Source organism: Atractosteus spatula, chromosome 3 (genome assembly GCF_055471065.1).
Source record: "Atractosteus spatula isolate fAtrSpa1 chromosome 3, fAtrSpa1.hap1, whole genome shotgun sequence".
In the NCBI taxonomy this organism is placed as follows: Eukaryota; Metazoa; Chordata; class Actinopteri; order Semionotiformes; family Lepisosteidae; genus Atractosteus; species Atractosteus spatula.
In genome coordinates this window covers 35,808,099-35,825,611 of record NC_142708.1, presented here as the reverse complement: position 1 = coordinate 35,825,611, position 17,513 = coordinate 35,808,099, and the positions used below count along the sequence as shown (strand labels likewise).

At 35.2% G+C, this 17,513-nt stretch overlaps 1 protein-coding gene across 1 annotated transcript in view; it reads right to left on the bottom strand.

Annotated features, from left to right (window-relative positions):
• The window catches only part of ndufs4 (NADH:ubiquinone oxidoreductase subunit S4), a 45,277-nt gene that overhangs the window by 27,095 nt on the left and 669 nt on the right, over nt 1-17,513 (bottom strand). Inside the window, exon 2 of the mRNA XM_088910906.1 lies at nt 9,176-9,254. Within this exon, the coding sequence (XP_088767032.1) occupies nt 9,176-9,254 (79 nt within the window). The remainder of the gene's footprint in view (nt 1-9,175; nt 9,255-17,513) is intronic.

Sequence of the window (17,513 nt, the reverse complement as noted above, 5' to 3'; positions counted from 1 at the left end):
ACATTCATCTTAAATGGTATGGCAGAATTAACAGAAGAGACCGGTGTGAACACAATTTTTAAAAATGAACTTCATAAATAATGCTACTCATAACTTAATAATGTTGTCCACACAGACTGAACTATGAGAAATCTTCATATCAAAACTAATACATTTTCTGAAAACCAGATCAAATTTTGTTCAACATCAAGACAAATTATCTGCTTTTTCTTATTCAATGTTAATAAACATGAGAGTAATGTTAGCACCTTATAGCCCGATATCAGCATACCCCAGAATGTAAACTAGGCTGGATTTGGTCCAACTGGGATTGGAGAATTCTAAGGAAAAACTTTTAGTGGACCAGTAAGTGGCACTCTTCTTCTTGGGCAGAATTTCCACAGCAACGCCCTAAGGGGCGTCAGTGACAGAAGACAAGGTATGGTAGGAGGTGTGATCATTAGGATAGAATAAACCAGGGTCCTGAGTATTTAGTAAAGATCTTTTCTGAGTAGCAGGAGTGTTAACCTCGTGTCCTGGCTACATTCCACTTTAGGCAGGTATAACATAACCTAACTAAAGTTACGCCAAAATTCATGCATGCATATAATGGTCTTTACATGTCACCCGTTACCTAGGTATCTGACGTCAATGCCCTTCTATATGTAAAGTACTTTGGGAGCTCTTGGGTTGAAAAATATTCGATATAAATAACAATTGTTATAAGACTGCATTTATGAAGACACTGAATTACAGTGCACATGTTTTTTCATTGCCCTCGGTACTAAATGCTAACTGGGTGGACATCTTACTGTGCAAAACTTTTCAGTGCCTGGGATTGTGCAATTCGGAGTATCACCAATGACAAAACGCTTCCCTTTCCCAACACTGGTGAAACAATAATGAACTTTTTCACCAGACCTTTTAAAAATCATTAAAGTTCTGTCATATTAATAGCATGCTCCACGGGAAGTTGTACGGTACTAATTTTATCACACTTGTGAGAATGGCTATACATAACTTTTATGTTATTAGGTCATCAGCATTCATATGACAAAATTAGTATATTGCTCCCACTATAAATAACCATGTCAGAATTGAGGAACTTTTGAACCTGTTGTGTTCCATTAGACACTGGTATTGATTACTTTAACACTAACACTTCTAAAACTATGTTTAAAAAATAGCTAAAGTACTACTATAAGCTTGGGGTGCTGTATATATTATACAGTACACATAAACCCTGTTGTATAATGAAGTGCAATTTACATTCTTCAAAAAACTTTTTATATGCCAGCCAATGCTGAAATATAATAACACTTTATTAGCACTTTATTGTTGCTAAGGGAGCTAAACAGTATTGTACAAACATGACGTTCTGAGCGTGGGCACAGTGAAACCCAACAGGTATATGCATGTAAAAGACATCTTTAAGAGAAAAAGTTAAAATCTGGGATAAATCTGCTTCACAGAGCAAACATTCTGTGGTCTACAGTGAATGTATACCCCCTTCCTCACTTGGTACAAAGCGGCTAGTACTGAAGGGTTCTTTAAAGGTTAGTTTCTCTTGAGTGTTAAGTAAATGAAATACTATTTAGTGGATAATACATAAAGCCTCTTGTCTACGCCTTCAAAGAGGCATATCCTCTGACCCAGTGCTCCAGACTGAAGCCTTGAAATTTTTGCACAAGAATGCCTATGAGAGAAGCCCAGACAAAACAGACACTTGAGATGTGTGTGTAAAGGGGGAAGAAGGGAGGGTTAATACAAACCAATTCACAGCTACTCCTCCTTCGCCTCCCTGCAGCCTCAACAGGAGAATTCGCACTTTGGGAAACCTTATTAACTTCTCTTACTAAAATGCCCTGGACAAAATCAAGCCTTTGCTTTATTTTCATGGATACCATCCATCTCCACTAACAAAAACTCTCAGGGTTTGGTGCAAGGGTGCGAAATAAACTTTACTTAGACATGAGTGGCAATGTAAATGCGGGCACGATAGGATATTTGCCCTGTAGTAAAAAGTACAGCATTTGAAATAACATCTAGATTCATCATTATGATCTACTGCACAAAAATTAATATTTTTATTTTTTTTAAATGTTGTTATGTGCAAGAGATAAATTATTGGAGGCCTGACCCAGAATCTACAACTTTTTTTTAATAAGATTTTAGTTTGGCGGCTGGCAAAATCAGATTATTTGCCTTGGCAATGACAAGTATTGTGCTGATAATGAGATGAAACAGTACTAAACAGACTGGACAGTCGCTGCATGCCAAATCAGCAAGCTGGCATTTAAAGAGACGTGCCCTGAATACTCATATACCTGTTCAATACGTCGCCCCCCACACCCATCGTCTGCAACCCCCCTTTCTCTCCCTTCAAACTCGTTAAAATCTAAGTGCTTTTAGACAAGCTCTATAAAAGGCTTCACAAGCAGTTAAGGTTCTTATGTTTTCTTTATTTGGACCATCCGTTCAGCTCCAAAAGGCTCCTCCTTTCTGCCTAACTGGATAACTAACTGCCCGCAGACATTCCGTGTAAAGCTCTGTATCACTGGCCAATGAACTAGGCTTTCTAACAGCACAGCATGCTTAATCAAACAGTAATTACTAACAAAAGCAAGCTGAAGCAGGCACCAGAAGGGGAACTGGGGACTGAGCTGCAATCACGCAGGTCTTTAATTGCTATAATTTGATATACCACAAACTGATTTTATTACTCCTGGTACATAAAAAGCAGTTAGAATGAATGATATTCCTCAACAATTCAATTATTTTCCTTCTAGATGTATAAATACTTCAGAAAGGTTTTCTACAGAAAAAAATATATAACTGGATTTACATTTTGTGTAACAATATATATAAGCACAAGAAATGTCTAACCAGCTTTAGTGAAGAAATTCTTGGTCAAGGAAATCAATTAATCATTATCAAACCAAATGCTGACGATGATTATGGAGAACGTTGGAGTAAAGCAACGTACTATACCAATGACATAAGTTGTTCAGAAAGTATTTCCACCTGCACCCCTTTCTTTACTTCTGTATATCTTAAGGGTCTTAACTGAAGAGGCGTGTTCCATATTCCTGTGATAACCGAAATATTTCTGTCTTTATCAATAGTTCCTCTGTTTGTATGACCATATGAACATCACTCCATACCTGACAAATGCACTACAGCCTTGATAGCACTTTTCTCCATGTCTCGTTGCAGGAGATTTTTTAAATTGTAAGTCTAAACCCTCAACTACAATATCAAATCAATGTGCTTATATCTATTTTATACACTCACAGAAGTCCAAACAAATTTTAAAAAATAGTTGTACATGGAAAAACCTGAATTGCATTGTTTTAGTCTTTACTGCAATGGCAACAGGACAAAGGGGTGAAAAGCATAGCCCAAACCATAGCAAAACCTTTACCACCCTATACTTACAGCTAAACACACAAGGACAGACATGTCCTTGGGCTGATACCATACAGAACATTGTCATTTATTGGAAATAACATTTTAATTATGGATTTATCTACCCAGATCTCATTTTTTGCGGTAGCACTGTATATTCACTGAAGTACTGAACAGCAAAACTTTAAATTCATTTTTTTCTCCCATAATAAGTATTACATACACTGCTCTCCAGATATATTCATACACCTGATAAAACAGGAACAAGAAATATTATATAACTAAATGAGTTAAGGATTGATTAATGCATGGTGCTTAAAGCAAGTCTAAAAATGTTACTGTAATTGTAATAGCATTGCACAAAGCAGTTATTTCAGTAATACAAAAACTGAATTCTAAAAAAACCCCAAAAAGGTGACATTTATTCCAAGTAGTCATTTAAATAAAATCCAACACTTCTGAAGTACAATGTAAGCGCTGAACTGTATACAGGCTGTAGACATGTAAAGAACTGTATACAGGCATCCTAACGCTTCCCATTCAGTGGTAACATGCATCATAGTGGTTAAGGTCAGAGTGCCCTTCAAAAACTGTTGGCATAGAATCCACAAAAATCTTTTCACTCTGGTGTGCTTATTAGGAAATTTAAGCTATGTGGTACAATGGTAACCCTGTCAAGTTGAGGAAGCAAATATATCTTACTACAACAGGTAGTGAGACAAGTGGTTTGGGAGGCAACCGTCAATCCAAAAGCAAAAGCTGGAGACCTCCAGTACACACTGACATCATAAGGATACAAAGTATCGGAAATTACCATTGAATGCAGCCTGGATAAAGATAGAATTCATGGACAGGCGACAGAAAAATCCTCTTCTCAAGGGCGAACCCCAGAAGAGGAGACAAAAAAAAAAGTGTGAAGAGGTGTAGCTGACACTGAAAAAGAAGTCATGTCCTCTGTGAAATATGGGAGGAGGGAAAACGGACAAGTTCTCAACTCACCATTGAGACACAATGTCCAGACATGTATACAATCGAACATCTGTGGTTTGAACTCGAGAAGGTATTTCACAAATGGAAACCAAGAGTCTAAAGGATCTACTGCTGATCTACCTGGATGATGCCTCAGAAGCGCCAAGAAATTATGGTTTGCTACAGGAAGGATTTACAAAATACTAACTACAGAAGTTTATAAATGTGCCTTCATGTTTTCTGGATCTTAAAATTATTACAAATACATTTTTGCTCTGCAAAGTTAAGATTTTTTGAAGTTTTTCCAAAAGGACACATCAAATCTGTAAGTCTTTCTCTAATGTAATATGTTGATCCTCTTCAGGGATGTGAATCTATAAGGCAGTGTAGGTATCATTTTGTAGTACCTTCCAGTAAACCTGTACATTGGTGGTACATACAATTCTGACCATATTAAAGAAACACAACTAGGAAAAAATGAAAAATAACATGCATGATGCAATATGATAAATAATATTGAAGAGTTCACTATCAAGTAAGAAGGGACTGCAAACATGGGTTCAAAAGCTTTTTCCAAATATTTACTTTTTCAATCCATTGATTATAATTTACCTTATTGAAAAGGAACCCCACTGCATATTAAAGCCAGCAAACCAGCTAACTTATTTTTTCTGACATTAAATATTGTGAAACCAAACTATTTTCTGCTGGTATCAACTGAACACCTGCCATATGACTGGTATACCAGATAATAATGTTGGAAACTTTCTTAAAATCGATATACACACCACACAATACAAACAAATAAACATACGTTTGGTTAACAGCCTTTAAATCAAATGATTAATGGACCAAATGTAACACGATGACTAAAACGAAAAACGAAAAAGAGAAAGGGCAGAGAAGTTACTAACCTATTTCTGATGGAAGTTATGGAAGTTAAAAAAGGGATCTTTATGAAGATTTGGCTGTTTTTATACAACTTCCATCATTCACATCAATGGTACCATCAAACAAGTGAAATCTATAGTATTTTCCAAAATCTTCTAGGCATCTACTGCTGAAAACTGGTACAAAAATGTTATGGCAAACACATTCACACATGGACTTATCAGTTCTGTAACAGCACTGTACATGCCCTAGATCCACATATTTAGATCCTTTTATTAAAACAATCTCAACACATGTTGCAGAAGGATTGGAATAGGAAACACTAATGGTTTTATTAATCAATTGTATACCTGATGCTTTTTTTTTAAAGTACTGGCTTGTAAAATGAAGAATGTTTTCTTTATGTCATTTCATGTACAACAACTTGCTCATTAATGTGACACTGTTATTTTGAGCTTCTTCCACAAAAAAGACTGCCAGGAAAACATTCTATTTAGGGACCGGTAGTACACAATGTACACATCAGTATTTACTTATGTTTTTGAAGCCAGTAATTGATCTTCCTTATCATGCAGCATGAATGAAAACAGGATTCCCCGTTTGCCATATCCACTCTACCGACAGCTCAGAAAGAGAAACTGCAATATCCTCACTCATTTCAAACACAACAAACCAAACAAATCTACATGAAAGAAACATGTTGTACAACAAAATTATTTAAAAGATCAATTACATTATCATTTTCCTTTTTTGACACAGATGTATGTGTACACGTTTTCTTTAAGCAGGGATTGAACATAACACCATATTTATCACCATCTTTATGACATCTCATGGCTTCTTTCTTTTTCTCTTTTACTTCATAGTGCAGGGAGATTAGAGCTCACAATAGCATCTGATTCTGGTTCTAAAGACTGGAGCACTGAGACCAGTCTGTTTCTCACCCAACTAAATCTGATTATTAGTATTTTCAGAACAGAGATGTGGGTAATGGAAATGCTGTGGAAATCTTATAAAAGATGGGAATATTCATGGAATTATCTCCTATCGTGTTTGAAGTCATAGTATTAATTTCCACCTTTATGATGACCAAACTCAGATATACTTACAAGCCAAAGCTGACATGGGAGTTTCTTACAAATTGCATAGGTGATGTTAAAATACATATGCAGCAAATTTTGCAATTGATGAGTGAGAAGACTGTGGTCATGTTACTAGGTTCTCCGCATAAACTATGAAAATCAGATTGTCTAAACATGGTTATTGATGGTACCCAAACTGAGTTTTGTGTTAAAATGAAAAATCTGGGGATTATATTTATAACATAAACTAACGTTTGAGCCAAATACACAGCATACTGTTATGGTATTTTACTTTCATCTTGGGGTCATGCTTTTTCCAACTGCAGAGAAACTAATAAATTATTTTGTTTCATCCGGATTAAACTACTGCAATGCCCTTCGCGTCAGGCCTCAAAGAACATCTTCCAAAATCAGCAGTATATTCAAAATTCAGAAGCCGGGATTCCGAATTGGACTCTTTCTGATAAACATATTGTCATCAGAAAACCTTAAAAACCTTACACTAGTTTCCTGACATTTTTATACATGTTAAGATGTTGTTGACTTTTTGAGGTACAGTATATCTGACCTCCTGATACATTTTGTCAAGGACTAGATTTCACAGAGTATCTGTGGAATCACAGAGTTTTTTACCTGCTATGCAACTAGACTGTGCAATACACCTCCCTTGTTTCTGTTTTCATATCTTGTCTACTTGTTTAAAATGTCATTCCCATAGACTTTATGATGTGTAATTGTCTACTGAATATTGATGTATTCTGTCTAGTTCTTTTGCTTAGATTTCATGTTTTTCCTGAGGGCTTACTGCAGAGGCCTTTGAAATACGTTAGATTTTTTTCTTTATTTTTATTATACTACTAACCCATCAAGACAAAAATCTCCTTATACAAGATCCGTTGTAAAACAACAGGATTATTCTGAGCAGTAAGAAATGGAGTGGTTCTCACACCACTGGAATTGTGAATGTCACCTGACAGACCGCAGATCTAAACACAATGGCTTGACAACACATTTCAACAGTGCGATAAAGATGTGCCGATAACATGCATACAAGAAGGACACTTTCATGGCATCTTAATGATCAACTTTTATATTCGACCACTCATGGGAACAAATAAGGTTTCTATATTGAAATTCTAGAGGAATGTTGTTTGAAACAAAATTCATTTTCACATTGCTTGAAATTTTTCCTAACATAAATTAAGGGTTACAAAGAATGGGATCATTCAACATAACTATACATTTTTTAACTATGCTTTGCTTCAGTTCTCTTCTAAAATATTAGATTTGTGTTTTCTGGCCAGGAATACAGCCTGTGTGTGACAGGCAAACAGTCTTAATTTCTTTTTGCAGAGACAGTAGTCTGTGCATGGTAAAACCAAGAGTACTCCACACATATATACTTACACCGATAATTAACTTTTGGCAATAAAGATGTTTCACTGCAAGGGTTATCACATACAGTAGAATTTTGTAAATATTTAATAAATGCCAGAGTCCCACAGCTGGAACTTCTACATTACACAATACAGTACAGGGTGATGCAGTACAGCTACAAAGTTACTTAACACAAATTTAAGAAATTTCAGTTATTCTAGTTTTGTAGTACTGCATTTGTATATCTTGTGTAGCATAATGTATGGTTTATGTATGTCACTTTTTCACTCTATATATCTGTCCCACACACTTAAAAGGTTTTATAATCAGGTATTTCAAGATGCGCACTATATAGAACAATCCTTATACTCTTCTCTGTATATTCCTTCAATCTCAAGAAATAAGATTTGAGGAGTACTCTGTTCAGGTTCAAAAGTGCAGATGGCACAGCCTGACTCCCAATAGCACGTAATGTGTTCCACACTGTTTTAAACACCTCGAGTAAATGGTGTTCTGACAAATGTTAATGTGCTTGAGAGCCTGAAAGGTTTCAGGACCTAATTCATACAAACTTATACAGGTAAACTGTACAGGTTTACTGTACAAAACTTTCAATTTGAAAGAAATCTGCCTTTCCAAAACTAAAACATCCACTTCTGGTTTTATTTCTGCTAGATAAAACATATTCAAAGCAAAATAGGAAAATTCTTTCGTATTCACATATTGATAAGTCTAAAGGAACTAGACTAGAATATTATTTTTTTAAAACAACAAATACAAAGGACTAGAATATTATCTTTAAATGTTATATATAGGAACATGTTTAATGAAGCTTAATAAACTTTAGTAAACCTAATAAAGACCTATTATTGTAGCACAACAACCATTTAAAAGTGGGTTGTTAAATTTATCTATATATACTTTACTATGGCACCTACTGAAAAATCAAAGTGTATATTACAATATAAATGTGGCAAACACCACATTACATACTATCTTTTTTTAAAGATATAAATTAAGAATGTTTTCTCTTTCTCTCCATCTGAAGCCCCTCTGGAACTTACTATTCAAAATGTTCTCACAGTGACCCCCAAACAGATAAGAAGTTCTGAAGGTTAACTTACAGATAACTGTAATAGAGATTAGAAACTGACTGCTGGTCAAGAGAGGTCACAACTGTGATCAACTGACACAAACTATGTTTTTCAACACCAATTACTCCGTCATCCTCCTCTAGCAGCACATTTGAGTACAAACGGATAAAAACTGTCCCTCAGGCCTCCTCTTTTTAAACTTTGCTTGTGCTCAGCTCTTTAGAACTTCCACGTTAACCAAACGTATAGATTCTATTAACTGTGTGGTTCAGTTGATGCTGGTTGAACATTTCAGCATACAATTAATGCTTCGTGCAACTGCACTCTGTGCTTCAGGCACAATAGATTTGGTGTGTGATGCATAAAGGATCTTACCAGTTTCTCATCAACTGTGATGAGTTGCGTATCCTGTGCTGGGTTCTGTGCCAGCCTCCATCCTGATGTGCTTGCTGACCTGCAAAACAAAGTTACAACCCATTAAATACCAGAGAAACCGAAACTTACATAAACCCGTTACTTTAATAATAACCGTCTTAAAGGAGAAAAAAAAATTGGAAGGAGGGTGGAAGGCATGGAAATCCTTTTTTCTCCCCCATTAGCTCTGTCTGCTAAGTTTCTGGCAGGCTCCCATTTGACCAGTTAACAACAGACTGCACTTTATGTCAGCCCACAGGCCCACTGTCACAGAGAAAGTGCCAGTGGCAAGGACTGTGCTGCTCTGTGCAAATGTACAGTAGCTGGATTGTCACAAACAGAAAATAAAGCGCTCGAGCCAAAGAAACTTTCTTTGGACCTTTTCTCAGCAAAGTGTCATTAAAGGCCTTGGCCAGTCCAGGGTGGTGGAATCCGAGCATGGCATACATCCAGCTGAGGGAAACGTTTCTTAACGAACAGCTGTAATGTGAATTTTTAATATTTTAATATTTTGCATTCTTTAGGGAAAGATTTGTGGGATTCTTTTAGTCCCATAAAGGCTCTGGGTTCTAATTAGCAAATATTCAGTAAGTTAAACTAAAAGGTAACCAAGGTTAGAAAAAAACCTTACACATCAACAATCAACAAGATGGAATACAACTGTAGTATCAATGAAACTAATATATTTTGCAGTTTATAAAACTATTACTAATAAAAAGATGTATTTATTTTTATCAAGCACACAGCAGTTAAAGGTTTTGAGAACCACATCCTAGAGGCTAGAGGAAACTCAAATGTCACCTGCTTACAGAATGGGGGCTTTTATACTTAACCCATCATTAAGCATAAGACTCCAAATGAAAACCAGATGAAAAGAAAACTTTTGTACTACAATGATGTCTAATAATGAACCATTTTAAAGCTACTGAAATGCTTTCAAACCTCATACAGAACTCTGAAATGATCTTTTTGTGTTGAGAAATGTTTAACAGGATGAAAAGAATAATCTTTAATGAAATGTTCAGGTTTTAGAAATTGAGATTGAACCAACAGAAATCAAAGAAAGAGAGACACTAATTTAGTTAAACAAAAGTGGCATACATTAAGATTATAAAAACAGACTGTCTAATAAAATTGTGGGGGGCACTTGGCCGCAAGTTAATTTTTGTCTTAAGAAATTAAAAATCTCAAAGCGCTAAACTCTTCAGGTTATGCAAGTTATCTCAGTGATTAACTAAATAATCTCTTGAAGCCATATCACTAAAGAAGAAAAAACTTACTGTATATGTTTAAAATCTATTTGGACCCGTAATTTAATTTTAAAGCTCTTATTTTTAGGTCGGTGCTGTTGTACCATTGGACCACATAGTTTAATCCAGAGTAAATGCATATGCATAAATGCTTCCCAAAATGTTTAAATAAAAAGAAAATGAGATATCTGAAACTTGTAAACTGATTTGGATATAAGTGCCAGCTAGATAAATACTGTATAAATGAGTAGATTTATGAGATGAACAATCAACTCCATTTAAAAAGAGCCTCACTCAAAAACCATTTGGAAATATTTTTTCTTTGATCGAAATCCGTCTGATTAGCCCCCCATCCCTCCTTTTGTAGTGAGCTCTTCACGTTCTGTATTTTTTAATGTTATAGATTGTTTTATGTTCTCTTGTTCTCTTTTAAAAAAAAAAATAAAGCCAACTTTTCGCTAGATGCCAACAGAGGTGCAAATAAGGCAATACCTTATATCAATTGTTCCGTTATCCATTACGGAAGTTCAGATTATGCCATAAAATGTGGAAATGTTCTGCTTTGAATCATGGTCTTGTCAAAAACACTTAATGAAGAGCTTTCCCAACAATGAAAAACCAGAAGCTTTTAGGATAAACCAGCACTAGTAAATCATACCTACACAGTGACACATTTTGCTTTGATTCTAATCTGATCTTCTGAGAAACTTTCCTCCCATTGACAGGTCTTATCTGCTCAGCGCTCAAAAACTTCCTTATAACAGGCCCTAAATTAACACTTACAAATACTTTGGAAACAAGTTCTTTTAGCATTTTGACAGCAAAGAGGGAACTGCAGCATGGAATTTAAGTCAAGCATTTTAGCAGCTTATTGTATAAACATTTATGATGACATTTCATTGCAAATGAAATAGTTAAGGTATTCTTTTTATAAAGATGCAATTTGTGGAACCTCACAAAGCAAAGTGGATTTTAAAGTTCAGAAAGAAAATGCAGTGCGGCTCTTGGAAATGTTAGGGATAATGTGGTAACAAATAAATAGAACTCCATTACAACTGTTAGAGCAAAAACAACAGAAAAAAGCAGGAGGATCCCCTTCACGGTCTAATATACCACCAGTATGTGGGATGATGCCAGCATCTGAATGATCCATTACACTAGTTTGCTTACCCCAAGATTTGGATGTAAGGCTGAAATAAACTCCAAATTGCAAATGATTAAGTAAAGATAATCAAGCCTGAAAGGCATCTAATTTAGAGTGATTTCAAGTATCTAAAAATGAATTAGAAGATATACTATATTTTTAAACAGACAACATACAGAAAAGGATTCATAATGAAAGTACCATGATTTCTGAAGGATATAGACTCCGTTTTTAAATCAAGCATTTGTGGGCTTGCAGATGAAGATTTGAAGGACTCAAACATCAAATAACTGATTTAAAAATCTTTGTCCTTCACAGTTTCAACAATTTACAAATCTACGCTTTAATAGACTTTGGATTTAATCTTCTAAAGGGGAATTCTGTCTGAAAAATCAGAAATAATGGACTTGAACATGAAACAGCAGTAGGTGAACTACTTATGATGGGTGTTTTTGTATATCCTAGTCTTTAGTGAATTTTAAAAAATCGTTTGAAAAAATTCACAAAAATACTAGTCCACAGTCAACTCCTTTCAAGTGTTATCACCAAGAAAAAAATTAGCAAGTAGTTTTTCCTGCATATGTCCTCTGTGATCCTTTGTCTTCAGGACAATTATCTTCAAACTGTAAACCAAATCAGCAGCATTCCTGGACACAAGATTCACCCAGAACAGTAGCTTAGTTCAATGTACAATACACAGCAAAGCTCATTCTGACCTCGGATAGGAGTCCCATGAACACAATATGCACTACTATGACCAAGATGTAGGGACTTCTACATAAAAATACAGCAGGTAACAGTGGTTCTATATAACAGGCAGTAGACAACATTAATACAATCTTATTAAAGACATCATTTAACTGCCAGATTTAAATAAAGGAGTCACATGACAAGGCAAGTTTCACAGTTAGCAAAACATTTACAAAATCCACCAGCTATTTAAGATAATTCACGCAAGAAGTGTACAAAATGCAATGAATTGCAAGGATTTATAGATGCCATTAAGGACACGATGACCTGTATAGATTCCAAGTAGAAGACATTCCATGGTTTTCTATTCCTGCTGGATCCTCTGCTCTGTTTTTAATCCATCTTCAGAAGACAGAGAATAGGTGCATGAAGTCACTCTAAATCCAGTCAAAAACATGACTGGTGATGGCAAACCCTTTCATTAACTGTTGCAGTATATAACATAACAATGACAAAAATTCTTTAATCAAAATCCATCAGTTTAAAATTTCATTAGTCATTCTAGTGATCCAGTACATACCTTTTTCCTCCCAATTAAAATATGCTGAATAAACAAAGTAATGACTGACAATCCACATATTTCTATTATGATAAATTAAATGATGAACTAAAAGGAATAGCAAAAACTGGTCACCATTGTTCAAAAAGGGAAAATATAGAGGCTAAGTTACTTTGGAGATAAGTCCTTGTTCACTAAGGTGTGGAAATTAAAGAAGGACCTGTGTTTTACTTGGTTATTATTCCAACCATTTCTGACTGATCTTTAAACACCACATCAGTTTCTGTCACAAACTGGGTGAAAAAAGCATGTAGCATTCTAGCAGGGGTTACCACAGATAAAACTATAGCAGGCTTTGTGTTTCCCATTCACTTCAAGGTGAAGATGGCAAGATATTTTAGAAATAATGATTGAGCTGAAGATGAACCAGCACCAAGGGGAAGGAGGCCTTTCAAACAACAGTAATGGGATGAATTCTCTAGACTGTGTCAAAAACCAGAAATATTAGGCCTATGTATTTGTGAAAATGGACAGCCAATTTTTTTTCAAAGAAAATTTCCTCATTAAGCTAAATTACACAGCTGTAAACTTCATACAGAAGCAATGAAAGGTTGGATTTTCCATGTTTTGTGAGCTGAGGGCAAGCTGGTGTCCAGAGTGTTGTATTCTGTACAGCACGTCTTTGAAATGAGTCACAATCTGTCATGCTGATAATCACTGTTGTGCAACACACATGTATCAAACAGTGTAGGAAACTCATAATGGTCTGTGATATAAAGTCCAGAGGTTGCTCAATCCACCAATGTCATCAATGTCCCAGAAAGTAAAGCTTTCTAGGTGCACCTGATGATGATGTTCACAGAGGCTGATAATTAAAAATGAGGCCCAAACCACCATCTAGCAATGGGATCATTCTCAGTGAAAGTATTGCCAGCTTTGAGGAAGATCTCTGCAGGGAGATAGAGAACATCACATAATGGTAACAAGTCTAAATTTTAGTTTTATTATTTTAAAATAATTAGAAAAAAATCACTGTATAGTTCCACTAATCATTTGCTGTGTATATTATAGCAGGCCATTTAAATAAACCTCAATTTAATGTTTACTTTTCTAACATATAGGGACATGATAGACTTCTAGTCAATAATGCCTGCATCTGACTTGGTGTATAAATTATTTTTGTTTTTTTTCCTGTTTAACACCTTACAAAAATCAACATCTAGTCCATAAAAAGTTTTCAAGACTTCTTGTCTTCCAGAAATGTAACATGGAGATCCAGTATGTCAGCACACAGTCCATCTTGTAAGCAAGAGAAGTTTGATAGCTAGAGCAATGAAACTTGGGTTGAAACATCCCCTTTTGACCCCATGGAAGACTTTCTATTTCCACTACTGATAACAGCCTAATAATAAACTGCAATTTTGGCCTCAAGAAAGAAGCCCTCACCATGGTGAAAGCTGGCAAGATCCTTAAATTCGATTGATCCGGGAGCTGGAAAGAACTTTTTAAAAATGTGCTTTTTTGGTTGAAGGGCTAGGGAAAAGACCACCCATCTCAGGCTTCTGAGCTTGTTTCCAAAAGGGTTTAGCAAATTCGCAGTCGTGAAAGGAGAACCTGACAGGCAAATTAAAGCTAACACTTGCTGGGGCTCACAGTGTAAATAGCAAGCAGACAGCTCAGGAGGTGTACTCTATGTTTCAGAGAAAAGAGGGCACAGTCCTCTCTTCTCCCAGAGCACTGTGAGAGTCCCAGCAATAACTGTTGATTCCATATCAAGGAACTATTATAAAAAATAAACTTGTAATGCAAAATAAACTTGTAAAATGGTCATTTTAGACCAGCAACGTTTTCCTGTACCAATCTCATAACTCATTTTCTTCTGTTTGCGGCTTTAATTTTTCCAATATCCTTTACCACTAGCAGATGGCAAGCCATGCTGCTATTGGAGAAGTGTCTTTCCTACGCAACATACATGCAATACGTACAGTCATAAACAAAATTATCAGAGCTATTTTCTTTACTCTACTGAAAATTGATGACATTTATTCACTTGCCTTAATAAAGCTAAAGTACAGCATGTTAAATGAGTATCTACCTTGTGTATGCAAATAATATCTTTGGAATTTGAATCAACTTGAAACTAATATGTACTACATTTAATTTTTTACAATTTGAAACTGTTTTAAATAGTAATAGAACTTAAAAGAACAGATTATCACATGTGCAAACCAAGGAGATAAGGAACAGCAGGAAGTTATTTGCTCACACAAACAGCTCTCCAACACATCCAGGACAGTTTAATTCTAACCAAACACCAGTCCCTAGATAAAGGAACATTGAGACAGATTCAAATAAACACGGATGAGGTTAACTAGTTACCACAACAGTGTGTATTATTTTTGTTTCAATGTTTATTGAACTAGTGCACAATGCTTGGGAAATACAGAATATGTAAGGGACTTAAGCATTTTCAAAAAGCTTTCTACCAATTCTGAACAAACCGTACAGTTTCAGAATGTTTTCAGAAGTGTTTCAGAATCCATGAAGCTTACAATTCTTTGTTTATATACTGGTTTAACAGCACTGGTTAGAAAACAATACTTAAAATGCAGTGAAATTAGTTTAATTCATGTTTAAGAACATTACAAATCAAACTGACATTCACCAATAAGATTTAAACAATTTTGTAAATTAGTCTTATGTTTATCTATTTCAAAGGTCAAGTTAATGGTAACTTTATAATTACATATCAGGCAGCAACACAAAAGAAAATCAACTAATATTCCACTGGTGTAACAGCTAAAAGTTCACATTCCAAACACTTCAATTTTTTTTATTTATATTTTGAGAGTTGGAATTGGGGGTGATATGGCAATCTGGCCTACTACTTCCACAGAGAACAGGGTTGTTACAGTACAAAAATACACGATGTGCTTCCTTCAAACTTGACTGAATATCCAAAAGGCAAAGGAACAAGGCAAATGAGAGACAAAATTAGGCTATTAAGGGTAATTAATCTTAACTTTGACTTTCTTAATGAGAATTGTTTTACGTTTCTGTTTTTTTAATGGCAAGATAGAAAAAAATAAGACATTCACATTTATTTACATCCACTCTTATTATGTAGGCAAAAGTAAGGGTTCTGCAAAACATATCTACCACAGGTATCCAATATTCCATTATTCCATGACAACATTTGTGCTTCAAAAAACAGAATACCCTTTTGCTATAAATAAGAATAGGTTTTTGCAAAATACTCTCCAAATTACCATGCAATGGATTAAATCCCTACTTTAAAAGAACTCTGAAAGTGTGAATAGAGGTTGGCACAATTAACAACTCCTACAGATTCTACCACCATATGAGAAGTCTGAATACCGCATTACCCATTCTGTGGAAGTTCCTGGCATAGGCAAGAGACTCTTTGTGTCTAGGCAGTCTGTCACTCACTGAGATAAGCTGCTGTGGTCTGTGATAGCAATGCAGTTCCACATGAGAATTATAGACAGAGATTATAATAGATTAGAAAACTTGTTTTCATTTAACGAGTCTGAATCTTTTTAAGGGGAAAAAATATGACACTGTCTGGAATGTTTATTCGGACAATTAATTCCAGTTTTTAGTACTCTGACTCTTATTTGGGAAATTTTGAAAGAACAGAATATCTACAATAGGGAGTGGAAAATATAAGAACCAAAACAACTCTGATTCAAAGCAATAAATACAGTCTCTAATGTATTGCTTATAATGGAATGTTAATATACTGTATAAGAGAACAAAAACAAAATAAATGATACATTGCAGAAATAAAATGTTTGAACACAATGAAATAAATGTTTTTTTAATCCAATCAACTATGTTGCAATGCCAATAGAAGCATTTTGCTAAACCCCACAGATATGTACCTGGGAGTGGAGTGTATACACTGCACCTAACTTGGCATATACTGTACCTCTTTTTAGAAAGAAAAAAAGCTTCCGTTTAAGATTAACTACATTTAATACATTCTGCATAGTACCACAGTACTCTTTTTAGTATTAGCTCATTGTAAGTTTTACTGATTAAAGTGTTTATTTTTTTAAAAGCCTTACTGAAAAAATGCTTTGAATATTATATGTTGCACATGCAAAACAACTAAATCAAAAGTACAGATTCACTTTGATTTTAGAAACCTTTTTTCCTGGTCAGAAATAATGAAAATATAAATATGTAGCTTAGTGATATAGAAAATAAATCACGCAGCACACGGTTGTCGATTGATAGCTGTTGATTCTGCAGAAGCCAGCCAATAATAATCTATGAATTGGCTTCATTACTCTGCTCTCCTCCCCTCTGATAGCTGATGTGTGGTGAGCATTCTGGCGCACTATGGCTGCTGTCACATCATCCAGGTGGATGCTGCACATTGGTGGTGGTGGAGGGGAGTCCCCATTACCTGTAAAGCGCTTTGAGTGGAGTGTCCAGAAAAGCGCTATATAAGTGTAAGCAATTATTATTATTAATAAATACTAGTAAGGTGTTTATTACTAGGTAGCTAGTAATATCATAACCCCCCCCATTAAAAGTAAGCACCCAGTTTTTTCTGTGGGTGTCCCTGGACGACTTACAATCTTTGCGTTTTTGGTCCACGACTAAATTCTTCGATATTCAAGGAGT